General features: G+C 37.5%; 2 protein-coding genes across 9 annotated transcripts in view; one reads left to right on the top strand and one right to left on the bottom strand.

The window, feature by feature from the left end:
* Window positions 1-10642, bottom strand: part of IRAK4 (interleukin 1 receptor associated kinase 4) — a 15535-nt gene extending 4893 nt beyond the window's left edge. The window contains exons 1-10 of one of the 6 annotated variants that reach the window (XM_026117701.2): window positions 10494-10626; window positions 9906-10075; window positions 8722-8867; window positions 8186-8383; window positions 6868-7028; window positions 6015-6079; window positions 5584-5698; window positions 2724-2833; window positions 1813-1992; window positions 201-382 (exon numbers count right to left, since the gene is read on the bottom strand). In XM_026117701.2, coding sequence (XP_025973486.1) covers window positions 1818-1992; window positions 2724-2833; window positions 5584-5698; window positions 6015-6079; window positions 6868-7028; window positions 8186-8383; window positions 8722-8867; window positions 9906-10066 — 1131 coding nt within the window. In that variant the 5' untranslated portion in view covers window positions 10067-10075; window positions 10494-10626 and the 3' untranslated portion in view covers window positions 201-382; window positions 1813-1817. The other 5 variants (XM_064508068.1, XM_026117698.2, XM_026117699.2 and 2 more) reach the window with 5 other exon arrangements.
* PUS7L (pseudouridine synthase 7 like) lies at window positions 10581-24219 on the top strand. Of its 3 annotated transcripts, none has more exons than XM_026117693.2 (9): window positions 10581-10657; window positions 10954-11884; window positions 12596-12755; window positions 15602-15797; window positions 17405-17503; window positions 19086-19167; window positions 20678-20955; window positions 22440-22493; window positions 23153-24219. In XM_026117693.2, the coding sequence occupies exons 2-9, from the start codon at window positions 10987-10989 to the stop codon at window positions 23474-23476; spliced, it is 2091 nt and encodes a 696-aa protein (XP_025973478.1). In that variant the 5' UTR covers window positions 10581-10657; window positions 10954-10986; the 3' UTR covers window positions 23477-24219. The 3 variants fall into 3 exon arrangements, with proteins under 3 accessions (XP_025973478.1, XP_025973480.1, XP_025973479.1); XM_026117695.2 differs by having other exon boundaries at window positions 10593-10653; XM_026117694.2 differs by having other exon boundaries at window positions 10639-10768.

Genomic DNA, 24219 nt, shown 5'->3' with positions numbered 1-24219 from the left:
AACATACTCAAATGCTTTAAAAGCTAATCAAAAAAGTTCAGAAACACTATCCTAAGGGCACATTATGGGAGGGGAGGAATGTGTGCAAAATGAAAACGATAGATCAGAGTGGCTTGTTTAATTTCAGATATTCTTGACTTTGTATGTTTTTATCATTTACAAAATGAAGTCACATACTGTTTCCCACATTCTACTTACAACTCCAAAACTGAAGATATCAGACTTAGGTGTTATTTCTCCCCGCAGAGCTTCAGGTGCCATATAGGCTGCAGTTCCAACAATTCTGTCGGTCATGATGGTTCGTGTGAATGTTACAGATGCTCTTGCAAGTCCAAAGTCAGAAATTTTGGGCATGTAAGTATCAGTTAGTAAGATATTTGCACTGAGAAGGGAAGAAAACAAACAAACAAAAGGTTGTTCTCCAAAACAGTACAGTATCTAGGTTTCCTAACAGACTAACAGTTCTTTGATAACCAAATGCAGAGCACTATTTTGATTGTTTCTTGAAATTTAAGACACTTTTTTGCACAACAAGAAATACAAAAGCCAACTTTGTTGGAAATTCTCAACTTCAAAACAAATTGCTCTAAATAAATAAAATAATGTCTGCCTGGAAGACAGATTGACACACAGTTATTCTTGTGCACGTAAAAAAAAAAAAAGTCTACAAATACAAAGAATTCTTATAAAATACCAGTTATGTTACACCTATGTTTTGGATTTGAATATTCTTCCTTTAAGAAGGATAATATACAATACTTCATTTTGGTAAACTGGTATTGGATCACAATAGAATTTTTACCTGTCTAAATCTTTACCCAGAACCAGTAAAAGCAGATTTTGTGCCTATTATCCTGTACAGTCAACCATTACAAATTCACATGCCAAATGAACACTCTTATTCCTCACTTGAAAGAGAAAGAGAATACATCTTAAGGCTGGAATAATTATATTTGCCGTGTTTCCACTTCATCTGCAGCGTTTGCTGCTCTTGCAGAAAACCTGAAAAATTGGGCCCATCTAATACACCGGGAACCATATTAAAAACACTTGACTTTAGATTTATGTAATCTTCATCACTTTCGGACCCTTTTACTGGAACCATAAGCAAACCACATAGCCAACTACAACATGCAATGCTCATTACAAACTTTTATTCCTAGCTTCTCCTTCCTGTTCGCCAAATCTTCTAAACAAAATTAGCACAGCTGTAAGTTATGAAAAGGTCTATTAGAACTGCTGTAAAAAGTCTTAAATATATGATCATTGCAAAAGGCCAGATGCTAATCAAGGAACTATCCACCAGCTGGTCTCATACTTCACGCACAACTGCTACAGGAAACTAGTATATCATCATAACTTCAGAAGTCTTAGCTTTTCAATTTGAAGAAACAAGCCCAAAAGAGAGCTCACATTTTGATACACCACAAAGAACACAACAGAAGCAAGTTTTACTGCAAATGTTGGGCTTCCAAAGATAAATCAATTATCTCCTGGGTATAAACAAGCAAAAAATGATGGACAATTCTGAAAACACCAATTCAGTCATTTCTGGAAATGAAATGTCTCTAACCTCCACAACAGCTATTCTAGTGCCAGCATGGTTACCAATTGTTTCTACATGTCATATGTAGAGACAAATGAAGAATGAAGTAAACCTTCTCAGATATCGAAGTTTTCCACAGAAGTGGCAGCACTATGAATAGTACTGGGCATACATACTCATTGAACTGTTCACAGTGCAAGAGGCTGCAAAACAGAATCCAAGCAAAAGAAGAAAAAAAAAGCAATATTGTAATATTATCAACTCACAGCAGTTAGAAGGGTAGAATAGCGTAAGGTAAAAAAAGACGTCCGTTCCAGTCAGCTGTCCAGAGGCTTAAGCAGGGAAGGAAGAAGAAATAGGAACTCTCAAAGCAGCAAGCACATTTTACAGGAGACCTGAAGCAAAAATCATCTCGTCTTTCCTGACGTGCTGGAAGGTCACAAAACCTAAGCGATGCAGATATTTAGTGGAGTGCCAGAAGGCTATTTAAATATTCATCTGTAATATCAAACCAGTCAATTATGCTCCTTCTTAACCTACAGGAGAAATATGGCATCTGAGCACTTCTGTAAACCTTTGAACTGATTCAGTATTTCAAAAAGAAGCAAACTGCTGCTGGGGGTAGGGGGAAGAGGAGAGACACAAACCAACCCACCCTTGTTCTGAGCTCTGATATCTCTAGAAAAATTTCTGTTGCAACCAACAAGTGAACATACATTAACCCTGAAAAGTCCTGAACTTCATAAACCTGACTCAAGTCAGTTTAATGTCTTTATAATAAATAATAGTAAATCAAGGAGACACTCAGAAGAAATGTTCTAGCAAAAGAAAAAAACAAGATGGAGTTTTAACTTAATTTTTCCCCATTTGTAAACTCAATGTTCTCTAACAGGAGCTTTCTTGTTAGCAGCAGCTGCAAAAGAACAGAGTTTCTGGGTTGTCTGGTGCCCTCACAGTCCTCAAGTAACTATTTGATAGTGGCAGATCACAACAGCTTCATAATTATCTTCAGAACTGTGTACTGGCAATGTCCTTGGGGCACAGACAAGATTATGATAATGGGTGTCACTTGCAGAAGAGATTGTGTCCTTGGCTGAAGCAATGATTATTTCAGTCTGTTTTCTCTAACATATCTTTACCAGAAAAAAACTGTACAGTGATAGTCAGCAGCTGTTACCTTTTAATATCTCGGTGAATATGATTATTTTCATGCAAAAAGTTGATGCCATTTGCTGTACCTTGAGCAATTTTACACCTTGTATTCCAAGGAATTGGTGGAGTGCCATCCTTTAATGAGAGGGGAGAAGGGGAAGTACAAAGGTGAAAAATCTATCAAATACATATACATATATAATATATATGTAAAAGCACATTACGCCAGACTTTAAGGCAGTTAAAGATGTAAGCAGATAGCAGCCTGCTTTTCAAAAGTCTGTTCTGTTCAGAAATAAAGACACCTTGATAATAATGGAAACTTAGTGAAAAATACAAGCCATGACATTCAGCACGCACACTGCTTCTGTTACCTTCTGGATCTCAAAACAGAAAATAATGTGGTTCACTGAGCAAAGTAGTGGCTCTAAAAAACTGGTTTCAGCAACTCAGGGAAAAAAAAAGATTTAATTCATCTTGAGGAAAAAAAAAAAAAATCCACAACTGTCCGCAATCTTCAAGACAGATGATACCGAAAATGGAAGCCAAGAGAGTATCAGCTACACCACTGTTACATCTATCCTCATTCCACTTGTGGCCAATTAATGTCAGTTATAAATTGACATACTTCTTGAATTTTAAACATCTGTAGTCATTTCCCCAGTGCTGAAGGAACATCTCAGTATCAGAAAAACAATTCCATATCTCAGGTCAAGATCTAATATCAAGAAATAGGTTTTGGACCTCAAGCACTTTAGCAGAGGCAATATGTAATCAATAAGCCCTGGCATTTTCTTGACCTCCTAAATAACCTATGAACAAAAAATTAGGGCTTGTCTTTTTTCCTTTTTTTTTTTTTTAATAAAACAAACTAATTTGTACAGTCCTTCATCTTCCTTGCACAGTTTAACACTTGCCTATCTTTTGCTTCTTTCAGTAAATCATTTAAAAGACTAACAATATAAATTTCTTAATCTATCCAGGCAGATATACATGCATTTGTCACATTCATTCTTTCCCCCACACTTTGCCTTAGAGTAATTTGGTTGCTGCAAAAGGTATTATCAATAATATTTCATTCTGACCTTGTAGGCCAGCTGTACTGCAAAGAACTACCTGTATCTACCATATCTTCCACTTCCAACACCAACATCAAAGCCATTTAACCCAAAGCAAATAATTCCACGTAATAAGCAGTTTTTGCTAATGTAACTGAAACAATGCAAAATCAATCTTCTAGCATTACTAGACTTATCTCTACACAAAGTGTTTAGCTCAGTTCATGCTACTAACTAGACTTTAGAAGTTAAAACACCTACATATCAAAACCTCCCCTTAATCTTGTCAGCTGCCTAGGGAAGAGGACTAGCACATATTTTACCCTTCTGTCACCTCTTGCCCCTGCTCCTCAAAGCCCAGAACAGTTCAAGAAGCAGTGACAGAAGGCCCTGTACCCCAGACAGGCCAGTAAAATCATAGTGAATGCTTCTTAGTTGGCAAGTACACACATGCAGTATGCACGTTCCCCACCTGTTCAACTTGATCAGACAAAGATACTTTCTGAATCTATATCATAAGCTTGTGTCTCCTATTCCTTGCAAAGGCCTAAGTTACTCCTACTTTAGCTTTCAATTACCACCACTTTTCAGCTCCCTTGGTGATAACTACCAGAGTTACATGGATGCACATTTTCATATACATTCCTGCCAAAAAATATAAAAGGGTCATTTCTACAGATAAATTTGCACTAGCTTAACTGCAGCTTTGCTTCTCTTCTACACTAATTCAGTTAAAACAATCAAGTGTGTACGAGTGTGAGAGCCATCAACCAAGCGAGCCCAAGCCAGCACTGCTGCCAAACATATCCAAGGCCTTTCCCCACCCACTGCTCCTCGTTCCAGTCTCCGACAGCACTTCCTTCCTGTTGAGGCAGAAATGTTTGTGCAGCCTTACAGAAGGAATCTCTTCAGGTGAAAATGAAAGGTTTCTGAGTATTATTTCAGCCTGATCAGTCCCCTAATCCATCTCTCTCTGCAACTTCTACTTGTGCCAGTGTAAGAGATAGATCAGTGCAGAAAAAGGCAAAACTACGTTTTTGGGGCATATGGTGTGGAAGTAGCACCAGTCCAAAATGCTCCTCAGATTACAACGTCATAATTGCGCTTGCTTAGTATAAAGCAATTTTTGAATTCCTTTAACAGACTAACGGACACTCATCTACTAGGTTAAGTCTGGCTTACTACTGATATCACTGCGCCAAGTGACAGTTTGTCTCTCATACAGAGTTGCATCTATCAAAACGAAGGCAATTTATTACTTAAAGGCCAAGGCTAAAAGATACGTCATTTGATTAAAGAAAGTATTTTATTTACACAAAATACTACCACAAAAGATGAATTTCACATTTGTTTAGGCACTACAGAAACAGATATACAGACTCTGAACACCATGTTATAACTGATATCACAAGGGCAGTGAAAAGAAAGCACATTTTTGCTGCAGAACCTTAAGAGCTAGCAGTGAAGAAGCAAATGCCAGAACCAGGGACAATATCCCATAGCACCCGCTGCTCCGCATCATACAGGCAGAGTAAGTCCAAGTTCCAGTACCGCTTCCAGTACTGGTATACCACATTATATAGTTAGCCTGCTTTGACTAAGTAACATTGGGTCTAAAACATTTGTATAAAATAGTAATATTAGTATTTTATATAAATATAAAATGTTATTGGAAGAAAACCTTTTATCATACTGGTCTTCCCTCTGGAATACACTAGTTAAACATTGTTTGGCTACTACAGTTGACTACTCTTTCACAGATAGTTACAGAGATATCTTTACCTTAAGAAAACAAGATATCTAGAAACTAGAAAAGATTTTACTCACCAGACAGGCCAGTCTGTCCAGCAATGAACCATTGGGCATGTATTCATAAACCAGACATGGCTGAGCACCATCACTTGAAAAACCCAGCAGTTCTACTAGATTCTCATGCTGACACCTATGGCAACAAAACGTCTGATCAGATATGCTGTGCAACACTCCCAGCATCTGAGGAAAAGCAAAGCACAGGGAACTTGATCCCCAAATTCCAAGTTGCAGCCCTGTTGCACACTGTTATCAACTACGTATTTGCATGGGCGCATTAACATGAACAAAATATAATCACACTTTATATGAAACATTCTCACTTAGTATGAAAATTTTAACCTATGCTAGAAAGACAAAAGTAAGAAACCATGCTAGTAAACAGGCTAAATCTGCCAACTTAGATTCCCAGAAAAAGTTATAGTGAGATTGTATGACACTGTACTCACTTTGCCATCAGTTTTATTTCTTGATCAAATTGCTGTTTCAGATCTTGAACACTAACATCAACCATCTACAAAAAAAAAAAGGATTTGACATTAATATTGCTGGCCATATTAAAATGCAAGATTTTTTTATGCATACATTTTTAAAATATGCAATATTTTTTATGCAATAAAATGCAAAAAAAATTTGAATTGTAAGCCTTACTTTCAATTAGTTAAATATAACAGCAACTTAACTGCTTACCACAGTTTTTACTGAACTCAATAATGAAGTATCAGAAGACTATGTTTAATTCCTTGGAACATGACATTATTGGACAAATTGATCCAGTGTTAGTGACTCCAGCGGAGTCACTAACTTAGTGTTTTATTTAATTGCTCTTACTTACCAACAGCCCTTACTAGTTACAAAAGAAATTATTCACACAAAACATCTACTATGAAGACTAAAACCTTACAGCAATATATATTCAGCTTGTGAATCACTCATCTGATTGTGTCAAAGAGAATTTAAAGGGGAAATCTCCCTAGTGCCACTTCCCATTGCCATTTATTGTGCATTGGTGGTAGGTGGAGGGGTGTGCTGGGGAAGCATTTTGCTCTTCCAGATGACTGCCAGGGCCACACAAAGGAGAACTACAGAGCAGGCAGCACTTCATCTTTGGTGACTGTGGCAGCTCACACTATTCATGAGACTACAACACAAGGTTCTCAACCTAACTAAAGTTTAAAATGGTGACACTTTTTGAAGTATAACATTCAACACTTTCCATAGATAAACAAGTCTATACTATAAGGCATGCAGTCATTTAAAAAAAAAAAAAAAAAAAAAAAGTATACATCCAGGACAACTCACAGCAACAAGTTTCTTGACAGCCACATTTCTGCCATTGATGTAGCCTTTGAACACAACTCCAAAGCCACCTTCTCCCAGTTTATTACCTCCAGCTGATTCTGGTCGTGCATCAAAATTATTTGTAACACTTTCCAAGTCATGAAACCAAAAACTGCGGAGATCTAAAAGACATATTTACTATTTAGCACAGAAGTATATTTTCATCTTTTGGAACAACTGTATCAAATAGATCCTCCCTCTGCTTCAGTTCTATTAAAACAAAAATCTGTAACTAGACAAACACTGACACAGTGGAGCCCTACTTCCAGATTCATGATGAAGGTATCAAAGAAAATGAAAAGTAGATAAATTATATTTAGCTAGGAGTAATTTTCTTCACAACTAGCAGTGTAACAGCCTTCTGATTGTAATTTTCTGTCATTTGAAGTAAATGAAATTTAATATGCAGCAGATTACAGTTGATCCAGTGTGCTTGTCCCTGTGAAAATGTATCTGGCTTGTATCATGTTTACGGCTGCAGCCAAAAAGTGGAGCTCTAGGAAGGTAAGAACAGACCAAGCATATGCTTTCCTAGAATGCTCTCCTAACCTCCAACAGTTTGATCCAACTACTTTTAAGCCAAAAATGATGCTTCTCTATTTAACAGACTATGGAGGAGGACTCCATCAGAAGCCTGCCCACCTCAGTCATGAGTTCATATAGCCTTTTAGCAACCACAGAGTACTTTGGCATGAAATAAATTCCATGAAGAATCACCTCCCTCCCCTTTCCTTTTTTTTTTTTTTTTCCTGAATCTACCACCTGCAAGTTTAATTTGACATTGGCCATGTACTGTCTGCTCTGATACAGGAATTAGGCGATTTCTAGTCACCACTTCTATGCTTGCAATGGTATTAGAAGGTTCTGGAGTTAGCATCTCTCTTCAGTCGTCTTTTCTCCAGACTTCTTAGTCACCTCTTCTATGCAAGATGCAGCTTTAAAGCACATGATGCTAAACAGTCCACAAAATCAGTACTGAAAGAAGGCAACAGGACTGTGTGTAGTACAAAATAAAGTACAATTTCATTAATACTCAAGTATTTCATCACAGTAGCCTTCTTAGTGGCAAGGTACACCTCACCTTCTGATCTCTATTACCACTGGCCACATTCACAGTCACATAGAACAACGTGAACAAAGACAAAATGCTTTATACATTGATGCACAGTGATAGCAAAATACTTGTTGCTCTAATATGTTCCTATTATTTACTTCACATGGGGTTAAGGACAGGTCAGCAAAAGAGACTGTACTTTAATTTGACCAACTCTGTGCCTACCTGAGTTACTAGATTGTGAACTGCTATTCTCTTGACTTAAGTAGGAAGGAGCTGAAAGTTGCTTCTCAGTATCCTGAGCTAAAACTGGCATTACAGATGCCACTTGTTTTTCCTGTACAGGCAGTTGTTTCTCATGTATAGACAAGGTTTCCTGTGAAGAAAGAGGTAATGTAACTTCTTCTGCCATCCTTACAGCTTCTGAAAATAAAATTTAAAAAAGCGTAAACTATATTACGAATCAAAAAAAAAGATAACACCAATGCCAACATTTATTCAGATTAGAAAACATACAAGCTTCATGAAATGTTATATTCTGCATGCATGCGTAAATTGTAGAACTCTAAACTTGGAATACACTAAACAATTTCTATAAAACTGTTATTAAATGTATACATAATGGAATAATACATAATGGAAAAATACAGCCACTTTGGTTATTTTGAGCTAATCTTTTCTGATTTTCAAGTTACTGTGAAGCTGTTTAACATCTCAGAAAACTGAAAACACAGTAGAGAGTATATATGGGTAGCACTAACCTGGAAGCAAAAGGTTTGCTGGTGCTAGGAACTGATTCCTAATCAGCAGATCCACAAGATCACCAACTGTACAGTTTGTTGTTCCCCAGTCATAGAGTAATTCACAGGTGGGGCTCTTTCCCATTTGTACAAATGCCTCAAATCTCCTGAAAAAATAAATTCAAATGTACTTTTTAAAAAAGTGACCTGGAGAAACATAAAGAAGGAAGAGAGATTAATGGCAAACGAAAAGAAACTAAAAAATGAGAATGTATTGAATTGTACAGTACAATTATTCACAGACTTTCAGAAAATGCAAGTAAAAAACAGAGATTTAAACTTAGGTAAAATATGCATCAACATTTGGCATCATCATCAACATTGACATGGCTTCAACATTTTCTCTAGAACACTGTACATCTGCATATGGGACTAAGACATGAGAGAGCACAAGGGTAAGACAGCAAATGGAAAATGTTTGTTTTTCTCCTCTTTGGCCTTCACACTTCGTTTTGAACAGTTAAAGACAAGACTTGAGAAGAAATTGCGATCTATTATTCTGATGGATTCATTATTATTCTAGAAATGATATAAAATGAAAGCAAACGAAAACCTAATGCTAAGATCACAAGAAAGGCTGTAAATCCAAGATGATACATAGTTCAAATCATATAACCTTTAAAACAGCCTGAAGATTCAACAAAGTCTTCAAGCAACAGGAAGTTAATAAAATGTTGCTGATGTTATGTTTCAATTAAACATGTTAATTTCTGGCCTCAGGCACCCACATTTCTGAGAGGTGGTTTTTATTTGGGGGTGGGGAAGTGTATTGTCAGGATCAGAAGTTATGGTCCAGTTACCTGTCTTTGCTGTTCTTGTCTAGAAGTGCACAGTGAAATCAAAGTCTTTAAGCCACTGTTACAGAAGCTTGCCCAGCCAATACTCTATTACTAAAAATATTTATTTCCAGGGGTTTAATTAATTCTAATTTCCTTAGCCAATTTTATCTGGCTATGGCTTATCTGAAAAACTGAACTACAGCACAATTAGGATTAATTATCTTAAGCTCCCTAAGGAAACAGTGCTGTAAAGTCAGTCTTAAAAGTACTCAAAGGCAAACAAATGGCAAGAAGTTATAACATGAAGACAGTGATATTTATGTCAAACAATAAGCAAGATTATGTTACATGACTTCTACATAAGACCTTATATGCATTTGGTTGTATCTGCTTTCGCCAGAAGGGTTGGTTATATCCACTGCCAACTTCTTCCATCCTTCTTGCGGATCGATGAAATCTGCCAGCTGCCTCATCAGTCCATACCGAAGACAGCGGACATACGTCGAGGTCGTTACCGGCATGCTCATCTTCAGGCTCTGAGAAACACAGGGAATCTCTTCAGTAACCGGATCGTTTGTGCTTGTGTTACCAGCGAAAAAAGTTTTAAGACTTTTTACGGGACGGCCTCAGCCAAAACAACCGCCAGCCGGTAAGCTGGGCCCTAGCCCTGCCGTTGGCCCCGGGGCGGGAGGGGGAATGGGGGGGACGTAACGGACGGGCCGTTACATCCCCCCCCATTCCCCCTCCCGCCCCGGGGCCAACGGCTGGGCCCGGCCCCCCCACCCTTCCCCGCGGCACCGGACCCTGCATGTCGCAACATGGCGCCCCCCTTCCCGAGACACCTCAACTCCCGTCGCTTCGGAGCCCCCGCCCTCCCCCCCCCCGAAGTGGGGGCCTTCTCGATATACCGCTTCCTCTTTAGGAGGAAGTGACGGAATCGCTAACAACACCAACCTCCCCACAGCACCCGCGACGGAGAACTGCCGCTCACTGAGAAGAAGCCGGAAGTTCCCCCAGCGAGGCTTTCCCATAGGCTGCCCGGCGCGCGGCCCGCCTCCTGTGGAGCGTCCCACGGCCGACGGGGGGGCGGTCTCCTTTTCTCTTGCCTCGTGAAGTTGGTACCGACCGTGCGCGCGCCGCCGCGGCGGCCCCCGCGGACCCCCCGCCGTGGACAGGGCGGGTGGTGGCGTCGCCTGGCGGCCCTGCGCGGGCTCGTGGGGGCGGCCGGGGTGGGTTGGGCGGGGGGCGCGCACGGCGCCCGCGCCCTCCCCCCCTGCGGTGCCGCGCGGCGGAGCCTTTGACGTAGCCCGTAAAGGCGGCGGGGCGCGCGGTCCTACTGCCCCACCCCGAGAGCCTTTCAGCAGCGTTTTTCTTAGTGATTGATAGTCTCCTTCCTGTTTTTTTTTCCTTCCAGGTCGCATGATTTGTGGCGGGGCGCAGAGGAGACATGCTTCATTCTTTCAGTTACGTGACTGATCACCTTGGCTTCTGTGGCACTATAAAAAACTCGCCGAGCGACTTCGTAGTGACAGAAATCGAGGTGCCCGAGCACACGCTGAGGGACGGCCGGGCTGAATCTCTCCCGAAAATCCGCGAAGCGCCGTTAGAACAAAGTAGCTTGTCTGTGCAGCAGCCCAAAAAGCTGCGAGCAGACCCTGCTGCCCTGTGTGCCAGCCGTGACTGTCGTGGCGCTGTACCCAGCCCTCCCGAGACCCCCCCAGGCCAGGCAGGAGTAGGCTGCTTTACATCCCGTAACAAAAACCATTGTGAGAATGAACCTGAACTGAAATGTAGCCCCGAGGAAGCCAATATATTGGATTCCTTGTTAGGCAAGCCCGTGAGTGAGCTGCTTAATAAATTTGCTTATGAGCTGAAGGCTGCTTGGAGCTCGGGGAATGATTCCAATGCCAGCACGTGCGAGTTCTCACTGGGACCTGTACTGGACAAGCAAAATCGAGCTGGTTTGCACAGTGTCATTAGACAGGAATTCCCCTTTTTAGTCACTGTTACAAAAGACAGTGAAATGATTGTGAAAGGAAATGCTGATTACAGGGAACTCTGTCAGTTAGTGACTGAAAAGGAGGCAAATGACTTTTTTAAATTTTTAGATGCAAAGCTGGAAAATTCTACATTTTCTTTTGAGCCTGATGGAAACAAAGAGCACAGAAAAGCAGTTCACCACTTTATCAGTAGAAAATTTGGAAAACTCTTAGAAACAAAGTCTTTCACTGTGGCAAATGTCAATGATCAGCCAAATATGTCAATAATGGTAAGATTTAGAGAAAAAAGTTGGTCCAGAAAAAGGCCTACTGGTGGTCCCCGGGAAAACCAAGATCTTTACACAGGTAAATACTAGGTTTTTAATGAAAGTGTCAAGTATTATGTTCTTTTGTAAGACTGAGCCTCAGAATAATTTTTCTGTGATACATGGGCTTGATTCACTGATTGTTTATGCCCAACATTATTAATTCAGTGAAGTTACATCACTGGAAAATAAATCTGAGATGAGTGAACCAAGTTACTGCAGTGACTTACATAAACTGTTCTGTCGGAATGGTTGCAGTTCTTTTAGCTGTACCACTTGCTCTGTGTTATTCTATGTATGCTCATTCTCCCTTGAAAATAACTGGGGGATTTTAAAAGATGCAATTAGATGTTGGACAGGTTGGTAAGGTCAAATCTGATTTATGATCTCATTTCATAAAGTGGTTCATTTCTGATATACAGGATGTTTCTAGCATTAAGTCAACATATGTTACTTAAATTGTACGATGGTGTTGCATTTTATCAGGTACTGTTTTTAAAGCCAGCTGTGGTTTCTGGTTGCTGTAAGAGTTTTGTTTATTGTCTCTTTGTTTTTCTCTTTCAGTACTGAGGAAGTCCCATTTCCTTTATTTTTTTAGGGGTGAGAGAGGAAACAGGGTGGGATGACACAGTTTCTTTGCAGTTTCCATTCTCTTACAATTTGAAGGAAAGACTCTGCCCCTCAGTCAGGACAGAGCACCTGTTTAATTTAGAAGTGTAGATTCCTAATAATTCTGAGATGATTGTTTCAGCTTTCACCCTTCAGAAAGAAAATCTGGAAACACTAGAAGCAATCGGCTTCTTGGCTTCTGAACTTGGCATCCTTGCTTCAGACTTCAGTTACACTGGCATCAAAGATAAGAAGGCTATTACTTACCAACCTATGGTTGTGAAGAAGGTGACTCCTGAGAGGTACTAAAAATCTGGGAGTATTCAGTGTAGGACATATTTTTATATGTTAATAAATGTCACTGTAATAGGATCTACTGAAATGTTCTTGTTATAGTGTCTTCCCTCCTCCCATACTAGAGCACAGCAGCAATGGCTGTTCTGCCATTTAATATTTTGAGGGGTTAGAGTATATACAGTTTAGTACTGAAGTCCCTCAGCGTGGGAATTTAAAAAAGAATCCTGCCTTTCTGTTTTAGAGAGGTTCTCTTTCCTTTCTGATGGACTAAATGATAAGGGCACAGTATCAAGGATATATGGTTTGGTAGAATATATTGTGCATTCATAATGCTGATCAAAATGAGTTAGTTAATAGGGAGGTGGGAAGGCTGAGGAGCCTGTAACTGACATATCTGTCAGAGCAGCACGTACTTTCTGCTTACCCCAAAATCTTAATCCTTCTGAGTCTGAATTGACTGGGAGGAAGCATCCACTATTTGAACTCACTGTTTGACTCTTCTGTTTGAAAGTGAAGAGCTGCATGTTACGTCAAGAGGTGACTTGTATAGTCACTATGCTTTAAAGATGTTGAAAAACATGCTGCTACCTCTCACTTTAAAAGAGATCACAAAATAGATACATGGTCTACAGGCACCAGGGTTTCAACTCATGTGGGTTCTCTTCAGTTTTAGATTTTTTCACAAACAGCAAGTTCTCCTACCTACTACAGGTAGAGGACAGGTTATTGATCCCTCTAAGCTGTACGTAGCATATCCTCAAGCACTTACATGAAAAAAGCTCTGCTGCGTGCCAGCCGCCAAGTACTAGGAGGGAGCCCAAGAGAACAGAAACCATGATTTTAACTCACACAGACTTTTTCCTACATAGCCTAGTTGACTAACATTAAGAGATGAGGTGGATGTAAAATGGAGGACAGAATTCCTCTTTTGTTATCTTGCTTCCTCTGAGCAGGAGCAACATAGCAACATGAAGCAAATGCTGCAATTTGGTGCACTTGTAGTGTGCTATGGTGACAAAAATGTTTGTAATCCCTCAGAAGGGAATAACTAATGAACTTAAAAAGTGCTCTTCAAGGAAAGAGAATCCTGTTTCAATAGCAGAAGTATGAAACTATGAGTTTTTTTATATATATATATTTATCATTAAAGCATTAGAACACTGAAACTCTGTAGTTAACTGTAGCAACTTTGTGCCCGGAACCAATTGCCGCATAGATTCAGAAATGCGTTCTCCTTTCTCTCTTGTCACCTCAAGGACATCCTTGTTTAAGGGCCAGACTACAAATTCTTGAGATCTCGTTGACTTTTGTAGGGTGACATGTAGTAAACAATATCTGGAAATGAGTTCATGCAGGATTGGTATCTAAATCATATCTTTTCCAGCAAGTTAACATATTAATTGTGGGAAGATAACAGTCTACTAGTGCTTAAAATATCAGTTATAGTCCAGAAGTCATACTTTTAAAATGTTTGCTTCATTTGTGCTTATATCCTGTAGCTTGACAGGTATTGGAATGAAGCAATTGGTTGTACATTGTCAGGGCAAGCAAATCAACTTTTTATTTTTATTGGGAAACAAATAATTTATTGTTCAGTCCTGAAAATCTGTTTTTCATTAAAAAAAAGTAATGTCTGTGCTCTAGCAGTCTACAAAACACAATTACTCTTTCTTGGACAGCCTTATAAAAACAAACTCGGAGCATTGATTCTCCTTGGGTATGCTTGCACATGCTTGTAATTGGAAACACAGCTGACAGTTCAAATACTTGCCCTTTAAAGTATCCACTTAATCTCTTTGTTCCTATGTATAAGTAATAGTCATTCAAATCAAAAGAAACTTTCTGTATAAGATATTGCATTCTAAGCAATATTTCAGTAATTTTGTAAAATGGTACTTTACTTTTATCCTGAGATACTAGTGGCTCAGAAGCATTTAACTATTTTGTTTAAACTTTTAAGCATTAATGCAAAGTTTTCCTAATTATTTCTTGAGCAATAGGCTTTTCAGCCCAATTTGCAATGGAATTTTACTGTTGATACATACTTATGCTACTTATGCTGTGTTGATATATACTTATGCTAAAAACATACATTCTACCTTCCTTTATTTGCAAAGTATACTATTTTGTTGCCCAGACTAAAAACCACTGGGAAGTTAAAGTTGATAAAGAGACAGGAAGAAATAAGCTATGGTTTTGATTCCAGCCATTTTTTATGTTACTACTGCAGAACTTAATGTACGTTTTTTTTTACCCGCTGACCTGTGTACAGAGTGTGGCAAAAACAGAGAATGGAAGGGCATGTCTTGTATTGTTGATGTGTTGTTTAGAATGTGCTTTTTGCCCTGAGTCTCACTGATCTCTTCTTTACTTAGTCTCATGTTTCTAAAATGAAGTACAATAGAAGTGGATATTTATGAGCATCTGTCGAAAGTACATTTGTAATAACTTACTTTAGTTTTGTATCTTTGTCTCTGTATAAAGGTCTTAAACTGTTGTCTGTGTACTACCAGATAATATTTTGACAGTGTGGAAACCTGTTGGATCATATAGCATAGGTTCCTTCTTGTCTCTGACTGATGGATGATATTATAGAAATTGCAAAGTTGGCTACATGATCATGAATTGGAAGAATACTGGCCCAGACAATATAGGAGTTCATATTATAAAAAATACAAAAAACTCTGTAAATGCATTTGATTTGATTTTCTCATAATGGTCTGTTTTAATTTTCTTTTGAAAAGTTTTAGATGCTTATAATTCTAGTGCAAAAAATGAAGAAGACATTTATTAGAAGTTGTCATGCTTGAGTAGAGGATGGTGCATCAATTTCTTCCAATTATTTATGCAGGTTGAAAGAAATTGGAAGCAGAATGGAAAAAAAGGGAATGAGAATACACAACATACATTCAGCATGCCAGCACCTTAGACTTGGTCAGCTGAAAGGAAATCACTTCGATATAGTTGTGAGAGATCTAAAACATCACAGTCACGACTCTTCTGCAGATTTGAAAGAGAGAATATGTGAAGCAATAGAAAAAGTTGAGGTAAAAAATCCTTGTGGTTGTCAATAATGAACAGGATTGTAATTCTGTGCTATAAAAATGTACTTTTTAAGAAAATGCTTTTAATGGCACAATAATGGCAATATTTCACTTGCTTTTGATGCTTTTTACTATTTTATGGCTTTCCTGCATTATCCAAGGGACCAACAGCAAAGTTTCCTTCCAAAGAGGGTCCACAGTGAATTTATTCTATGTTACAGACTTCAGATCCCAGAACTGTGCAGCGTGACAGATGGGAAATTTGGTAGCAAATGAGTATGAACATATGAGCTATGATTACACAGACCTAAGGACAACCAAAGTGATGTGTTTCGCTTTTTTTGGCAGATGATAGGGTGAAAAAATACAGTTATATATGTCAGCTGGTTGCCTCTGTTGGTCACATGGAGAAAATGCATGCTTGTTTCATGTGAAAAAATGTATGTTTTCATAGCATAAATACATGTGAAATGCCAGTAGCAGAGAAAGAAGATCCCTTGAAATTCAGTGGATTTTGATTGCTGTTATCCATAATCTCTGAAGAAAAGCCCATCATCAGGCACTCTAAAGTTTTGGGGAAAAGTAGAAGTAAATCATGGAAAGGAAAAACTGTGTTTTGTACAGCAGCAGTTATCTTCCTCTTTCTTTCTAAGCAATAACCATAATATAGGTTACTTTAAGAATATTAATCCAGAAGTAAAGACTTGAATGAAGAATATCCAATGTGCAAAAGATAAATACAGAAAATGTAGTATAGAAAATTGCTGAAAATTCATTTTACAATTGAAAAAAATCATCTTAACTGCTGTTTCAATGTTTTTCTCTCTCTTCTATTTCTGATTTTTTTTTGTTTTATTGTTAGGAAAATTAACACCAATTCCTTTGATCTTGTGTCCAAATTCCTTATGTTTTTTGAGCTTGGCAGCTCCATGCATATTTATTATTTTCCAAAAAATGATGTTCTCATTGGGTCATATGGCTGTGATTTTACTGCTCACATGTGACCAAAATCCTATCAGGAGACTTTAAATCCTAATTATCAGAAGTGTTTACTCTTGGTCTTCACTATTGTACCAATCATGCAAGTGATCTCACATGTAAAAGAATGAGTGTTTTTAAGAAAAGGTGTCCAACAGCAGCTGTTACGGTTTATTGTCTGTGTTATGCTACATTTGCTTGAGTAAAAATTTCAGAATTTGGCACATAGGAAAAGCTCAGTTACTTTGACTTAACCTATAGTCGTATTTATAACACAGATAATTATTTAATCGGAATGATTTAGTTTCATTTACTCATTTTTTCGAAAATAAGAGAATAGAACTTCATTCTCTTTTTAGATGTTTCCTGGCTGTTTTGGGCTGGAGAAACCATCCAGATCCTTAATGGTAGCAAAAAACAAGTTAGTATAATGTGCTGAAATCAGTGGAAATTAGGTGCTAAAATATCGTAATGAATCATGAGTTATGGTTTTCTTTTATACTATTTCTGATTAAAAACACTTTGTATGCATTTTGAATGTAAATGTGGCTGTATGTATGTTGTGTGCTTAGTTTTCTTATTAATACCTGGTACTTCAATGCTTTTAACGTATTTATTCTTTCTAATTACAGACAAAAGGTTTTGTAAATTACTATGGACCTCAACGATTTGGACAGGGACAAAATGTTCAAACGGATCAAATAGGATTGGCTTTACTGAATGAAAAAATGGTATTTTCATTTTGTAATTTAAGTAGTTACTGGCAACTTCATTTCACATTACTGATGCAATGTCTGAGTCTAGTTGTGGAGTGGACCATCCCAGTGAACAATTTCGTTTGTGACATAGACCCATATGTATGCTGGAAGTAATTACCAGATCAATTTTGAAAACAACCCAAGCATCAAAATCTTAATAAAAAAACAGTAGATGCAATTTTAAATATTTCAAGAAGCAATCTTTCTGTCTATAATTGGTGGCCAATTGTTATTGTCATCATGTCACTTCTCAGGAAAGCGGCTCCATTTAGTACATAGGTTGAACACTAATATGAGGCAATCTTTGTACAGTTTTTATTGATGGTCCTGAATGTCTCCTAACTTGTAACTCTTTTATCCTGCTGGGGTTCTATATAAATTTCTTCCTAAAAATGCCATATTACATAAGATCATGTGAAAGGATTTGCTTTTTCGATACCACAATAATTTATCTGCTACATAGAGAAAAATGCTGCTTTTCATCATTCCTTGTCCACTTACCCTAACTCTTAATTTTGAGAAAGTGTTCCCATGTAAGCTAAGGAGAATTTATTTGTTTAGTAATAATTCCTAAGATAAGAGTCATACACTTTGCAATGTATATGGTATAGTGTTTGGCACAGGTTTAAAACAATCAGGCCCCACAGAGTCAAATGAATACTGGAGTATCCTCCTCCTTCTCTTCTTGTTCTGATTCTGAGAAAAGTCAGAAAAACTAATCCTCCAAATACAAGAAGAATCAAGGTTGGAGGGCAACCCACAGAAGTAACTGTTGATGTATCTGAGATTCTGAATTCTGATGCGTTAGCGGTTGACACCGTATGTCAGTCGTTGCAGAGTAATAACTTAAATCTCTAGTCTTAATTCAGTTACATTTTAATTTAAAACTTGTAGAAACTATTATTTATGTTTAAAGTGCACAAATATGTGCTTCTCGTGCACAGTCCAATACTGAGCAATTCATCAACAAAAAGTTAATAAAACTGATCAACAGAGAGAGTCACAGATAGGTTCGTATACATGCTAGAGAATTGTGTGGCTGCACTGGTGGTGCAAGCAACGAAGGCTAATATAGTGTTTTCTCTGACACAGTATCATCTAACCTAATACAGATCAGTATTAAAAAAAAGAAGAGATTGTTGTCTCTGCATGGGAGAGTGTGGAAAGCAGTCAATCTAAGTCCTGCATGAAACATGCTGGAGGGAAAGAGGGGGAAAGAACATTTCTACTCAGGGTAGCATGATGGCATTGCGAAGTGGAGGAGTTCTAACTGGACTCTAAAGAAGAGTGACTAATTCCTTGTAGGGCTCTGAAAGCCTTTTTTTTTGCCTTCTGTGTAGCTATAAACCTTTCTTTAATTTGAGAAGAAACAGCCACAGTGGTTTGCTGTCCATGCCATCTTCTGTGAAAGGGAGCATTTGGTTTAGTCCTTGAAGACCTGATCAAATTTTGAGAGGCTGCAAAATATGAAAACACAAAAGGAGATGTGTGATTTTCTGTTTTGTAAAATTTGTTATGTTCAAATGAAAAACATATAAATTGTTGATGCTTAAAGGTGGAAGCTGTGAAGTTATTCTTCATGCCTGAAGATACTGATGACACTGTAAACAGGGCAAAAAGATACTTTCTTCAAACTGGTATGTCCGATTTTAAATTTCTGTATATTTATTCAGGATGGGTATTGTGGGGGGGGAACTATGGTGTTGTTGCACGGAGAATTGCTTCTTGTTTAGCTGCTGGTTTGTACCTGTTACAGCTGTTCCATTGAACTTAGTAGAGTTACACTGTTAAAAGTGAAATGAGGATCAGGCCTGAAGTGTGCAAAATAGTGGAAAATAACGTATTTCAGGTGCAAGATGGTACAGAATCAAAGGCATTACATCTTCATGCTGGAAGAGATTAATATAATTTTCGCAAAGTGATTTTAGCCTCATTCCATCTGTTTCCTTTTGGAATATAAACTTATGTAATTAAAAGAAAGAACACAGAAATGAGACACCCAACTTATATTCAGTCCCAGTCATGTCTGGGCATCTAATTTTCTGAGATTTCTATAAAAATCTTAGCTCCTGTTTTTACACCTTTGGACTTTGCTTTTATGTTTTATTTAATTCTGTATCTTCTTCTATGCTTTCTTGTGATCTACCTTCTTTCTATCTTGAAGTAAGTCCAATGAAATATGCCAAGGACAGAAGTGGGGCCTTCTGAATAAAATGGTATTTGTGATATTTATTGTTTCTGTCATTCAACTTAGCTTTCCCTCCAAAGCTAAAAATCTTGGAATTGCTCTTGAATTTGAATATATTTGTTCTTTTCAAATCTCCCACGTATGTGAGCCTGCTTATCATTGTACATTGGTGGAACAGCTACCATATATGGCTTCAAGGGAAACAGATATATTTCATTTCACAGAAGAGACAAGATGAATCATTCTGGGCTGTACATTGCTGTGTGATGCATGAAAAGAAATTGATATGGTCTCTGGAAATGCTGCTTGCCTTTTCCTGAAAACAGGAAGTAAAAGGCTACACAAATGGCTCCTTCAGATACTTACTCTTAATGAGAAAAATTATGAAGGAAGAGTATGTAAAACATAACTTCTTAATATATAACTTTTATATAACATATTTGCAGTACAAATCTGACTAAATATATTTTCACTTAGGTTGAGGCTCAGATTTCCCAGTGGCCAATGCAATTTCTACTTGTAAAATAAAGAAATTTGTTTACCCCTTATAAAACACTTGTTCTCAAATGATATAAAATAGAGGCTTCAAGTTCTTTTATAACTTGTTTTTTACTTTCAGTTACATGATCTAAAAGGAACACTTTAGAGTAATGCATCATGTTTCTAAGAAACTGCAAACTTCTTAGACTAAATAAGTGAATGACAGCTAGTTTAATATATACCGTGTGAATTATAGAGAATAGAATTTATGGGAATGTGTTGATAGGCATATAGATGGCATTTGTTTGACATAACACACTGAACGAAAGGAATTAATAACCTAAAAGTTGGCATAAAGAGATTAGACTGATACCATTTTTTCCTGCCTAATTATTTCATTTTCTTAAGTGTATTTTTTCCTGACAGGTAACATTTGAAAAATCAGTGATTGCTCATATGATTATTTTTGTTTATATCAGAAGATGCAAAGGGCACGCTTACAATGCTGCCAGAGTTTAAAGTGAGAGAGAAGATGATGCTACGTGCTTTGAATCGCTATGGTGTAAACCATGAAGGTTGTACCAAAGGGTGGCTCAACATTCCTCATTCCATGCGCATATTCTATGTGCATGCATACTGCAGTAAAATTTGGAATGAAGCAGCATCATATAGGCTGAAGACTTACGGTTCAAAAGTTGTTGAGGGTGATCTAGTCCTCTCTGAGGAAAACGATGAAAACTTTTCTGTGGATGACAAAGTGAGTCTTTACAAAATAGTTCTTGTACAAGTTAACTTAATGCATTTAAATACATTAACATAGGTCAGACAGATATTCTAATGCTTTTATTTTGATTCATTTATTATAATAGTTACTATTTGTGACAAAGGTGAAAAAAAGCGATATATCTCTTTTTGATTTACCACAAATAGGTGTATATGCTAGATATATATTAACAACTCTTATCTATTCTGAACATTCATTTTATTCATGGGAGGAGAAGGAACATGGCAGAATTGATATATGTGTAAGAACTTAGCCTGTGTGTTAGCTGATGCTGCTCCTAGGATCTGACTGGGGAAAGGCTTCAGAGTGTTCTGGGTGTGCTTATATTATCAGTCAGTGCAGGTCTGAGTCTTGCTCTAAAGGCCAGATCCTCCCACTGTGTACATTAGTAAATGCAAGCCCATGGTGAAAGGTGATCACGGACAGAACTGATAATCTTGCTGCAGCTACGCAGTCAAAGCATGTTTAGCACAGATTCAAACTCTCATACTCAGTCAGTTAGAACAGATTGACGATGAGCCTAAACCATTGACTACTGTTTGAAAAATACAGCATTCCTCCTGAGAAGGTTCCACATCTGCTATAGCAAAGGACAAGGGAATGCTGCTTCTTTCCCATAGCACATTCTGGATGCTGTGTGTGGAGCCGCAGGCAAGTGAAACGAACAAAAGCCAGCAGTGTGTGCTGGTCACAGGCTTTGGTGTGCTCAAGTCCATTTCTGAAATCCTCTCTTCTCTGAGAGTTAACATTGCTTTTTTTGCCTTGTGAGCAGTTATCTTTCTCCTGCTCATCAGGTAAAGTATAGAATTTTGCACTATTTTACTGGAGAGTAAGAGCTGTGTGCATAGGCAGAATGTATCCCAGATTCTTCTGGGTGAATGTCTCATCAGTATTTCTGAAAGCAAGAGCACTTAAAAGGTTACTGAATAACCTTCCAGTTCCTGTAAACAGTGTTTTCTGTTTTCATTGTGATTTTGCTTCACAAAAAGTTTTGATTGAATAAATGTAAAAAAACAAATAGATCAAATCCAATGAAAAGCAGAACTATCACATTTAGTACTAAACTATTGAGTTTAATATAGATACATTCTTATTTAACATAAGACATTTTTATTAGTGTTTTTTCTTTCACTGATGTAGCATGAAATTGAATTGGCACAGTTAACCTCAGATAGCCAAGAATATGAATCTGGAGTGATAGTTTGCTAATTAACAGTAGCTAATATCAGTAAATATGTAATGGAAGGCCATTTACCAGTAAATTGGTTATTTCATATTAAGCATCTCCAGGGTTTTTGGTAGCTGAAATAGATTATTTGACTTTGTAACAGTCAAATAAGCTTAGAATCCTTTATTTAAAAGGAGATTTTGGGGAGTACAGCGCATGATTCAAAATATAATTTGTGTGTTTTATAAGAGAAAGTGGCTTTTTTAACAACTTCTTAAATCTCTGTCAGGTTCACATAGTCACTGCTTCAGAAGAGTCAGCTAACAAATATTCTATACACCAAGTAAGTTGTCTATATGAAAAATTCTGAGTTATTGATCCCTTTATTTGATTAAAATATTTTGTTTTAAAAATAATGTGATTAAGTTAACTGGTACAGTCTTATTTCTTGCCAGAATGCACGTTAAAGTAAACACACATGTGAACTAATCCCCACTCTCATAGCAAACAGAAGGAAAGATTATTTACTTTGTACTGGAAATAAGTACACTGTCATTTTTCAGTACGTGGGCAATATTTGTCTTAAAGCTGAATCTAGATTCCTTGAAAACTTTTTCAGTCTACTTCTGGGAAAAACATTCAGGAATAGTTGATATTCTAATTTTTGAATGTTTAGAGTGTGTTGTGAAGTCTTACAATGGCAATTCGGTGTTTTTTAGCTCTCTTTCTTTCCCAACAAGCAAGAAAATTCATGTTAGTATATTTCTAATTTGTTACTGGAGTCCTGGTATATTGGGTGGTTTTTGTGCTTTTCATTTAAATTGCATCCAAGATACCTGCCTTGCACAGCTTTGTTTTATAGTGTGCAGGAGAAGCTGCTGTTTCAGGCCCTAAAACACAAGAATTAAACACATTTAAAATTGTAATCACATTTATTTGAAGGAACACTGATGGGCTTTATTTCAAATATGTTTCTTTTCTTTTTTTTTTTCTTCTCTGAAGGTGGTTCTTCCAGTGGTGGGACACAGTATCAAGTATCCTAGTAATAAAGTTGGGCAATGGTACCATGAAAGGCTTTCTAAGGATGAGCTGCAAATGTGCAAATTCAGAGTGTCTCCGTTACAGCTGAATATACCTGGATGCTACAGACCCATTTTGAAAAATGTTCAAAATCTGTCATATTTTTTGGAAGGCAGTGAAAAAGCACTCAGAATTGAAGACAACCATCTGAATGAATCAAAAATATCTCTTTATATATCATTTGACCTCGATCCTTCGTGTTATGCAACTGTCTGTCTGAGAGAAATAATGAAATGTGATTTTTAAGATTCCAATTAATGAAACATTACAGGAATATTATACTAATGATGATATTTTATGTACAATGCCAACAAAATGAGAGAGAATCACAGTTTCAAGCCAGAAGTAGGGAAAATTAGTAAGATCGAGATTCATACTGATAGGAAAAGAAAAGACCCAAGATCCTAATTCAAAAAAAAATTCCAAACTAAATGTGTCTTCGATGCACTGAAGTAAACATTGCAAAACTACATGTAATGTCAGGCTGGCTTAATAAAGTTTGACCAGGGGTTGCAAACATGATTTTCATATTTGCATAGCCATCTGACTCGCCAAGTTAAAGCCTGGAAAAATGTTTGCAGCAAACAAACGTATCCTTTTGTTTATTATCATTTCTTAAAAGCTGGTTCATACTTAATACTGTTCAAGAACAATAACCAACAGCTATGTCACAAGATTACAGCCTACAGTTATCCAATTGAAATGTTGCTGTACTGAAGTTCACTGGATCTATTGTGTTTTCATTATCCTGAGTCAACAGTGACAAGTCATCCTATGGACACTTGGACACAAATTGTACTATGGACACATCCTATGGGATACTTGATAAAGCCTGTAACTTAAGTTACTGCTAACAATTCCAGAATTAATTAGTGCATGGCTTTTAATTGGTGCCTGTTCCAGTAAGATCCTCAAGACCAGGTGTGGGTATGCAATTAACATGATTGCAAAAGCATTTTTAAATAAAAAATTTGTTTTATTGTTTACAA

The sequence above is a fragment of the Dromaius novaehollandiae genome, chromosome 1 (assembly GCF_036370855.1).
Source record: "Dromaius novaehollandiae isolate bDroNov1 chromosome 1, bDroNov1.hap1, whole genome shotgun sequence".
In the NCBI taxonomy this organism is placed as follows: Eukaryota; Metazoa; Chordata; class Aves; order Casuariiformes; family Dromaiidae; genus Dromaius; species Dromaius novaehollandiae.
Note: the sequence above shows the minus strand (reverse complement) of the source record. Positions and strands in the feature narration are given on the sequence as shown.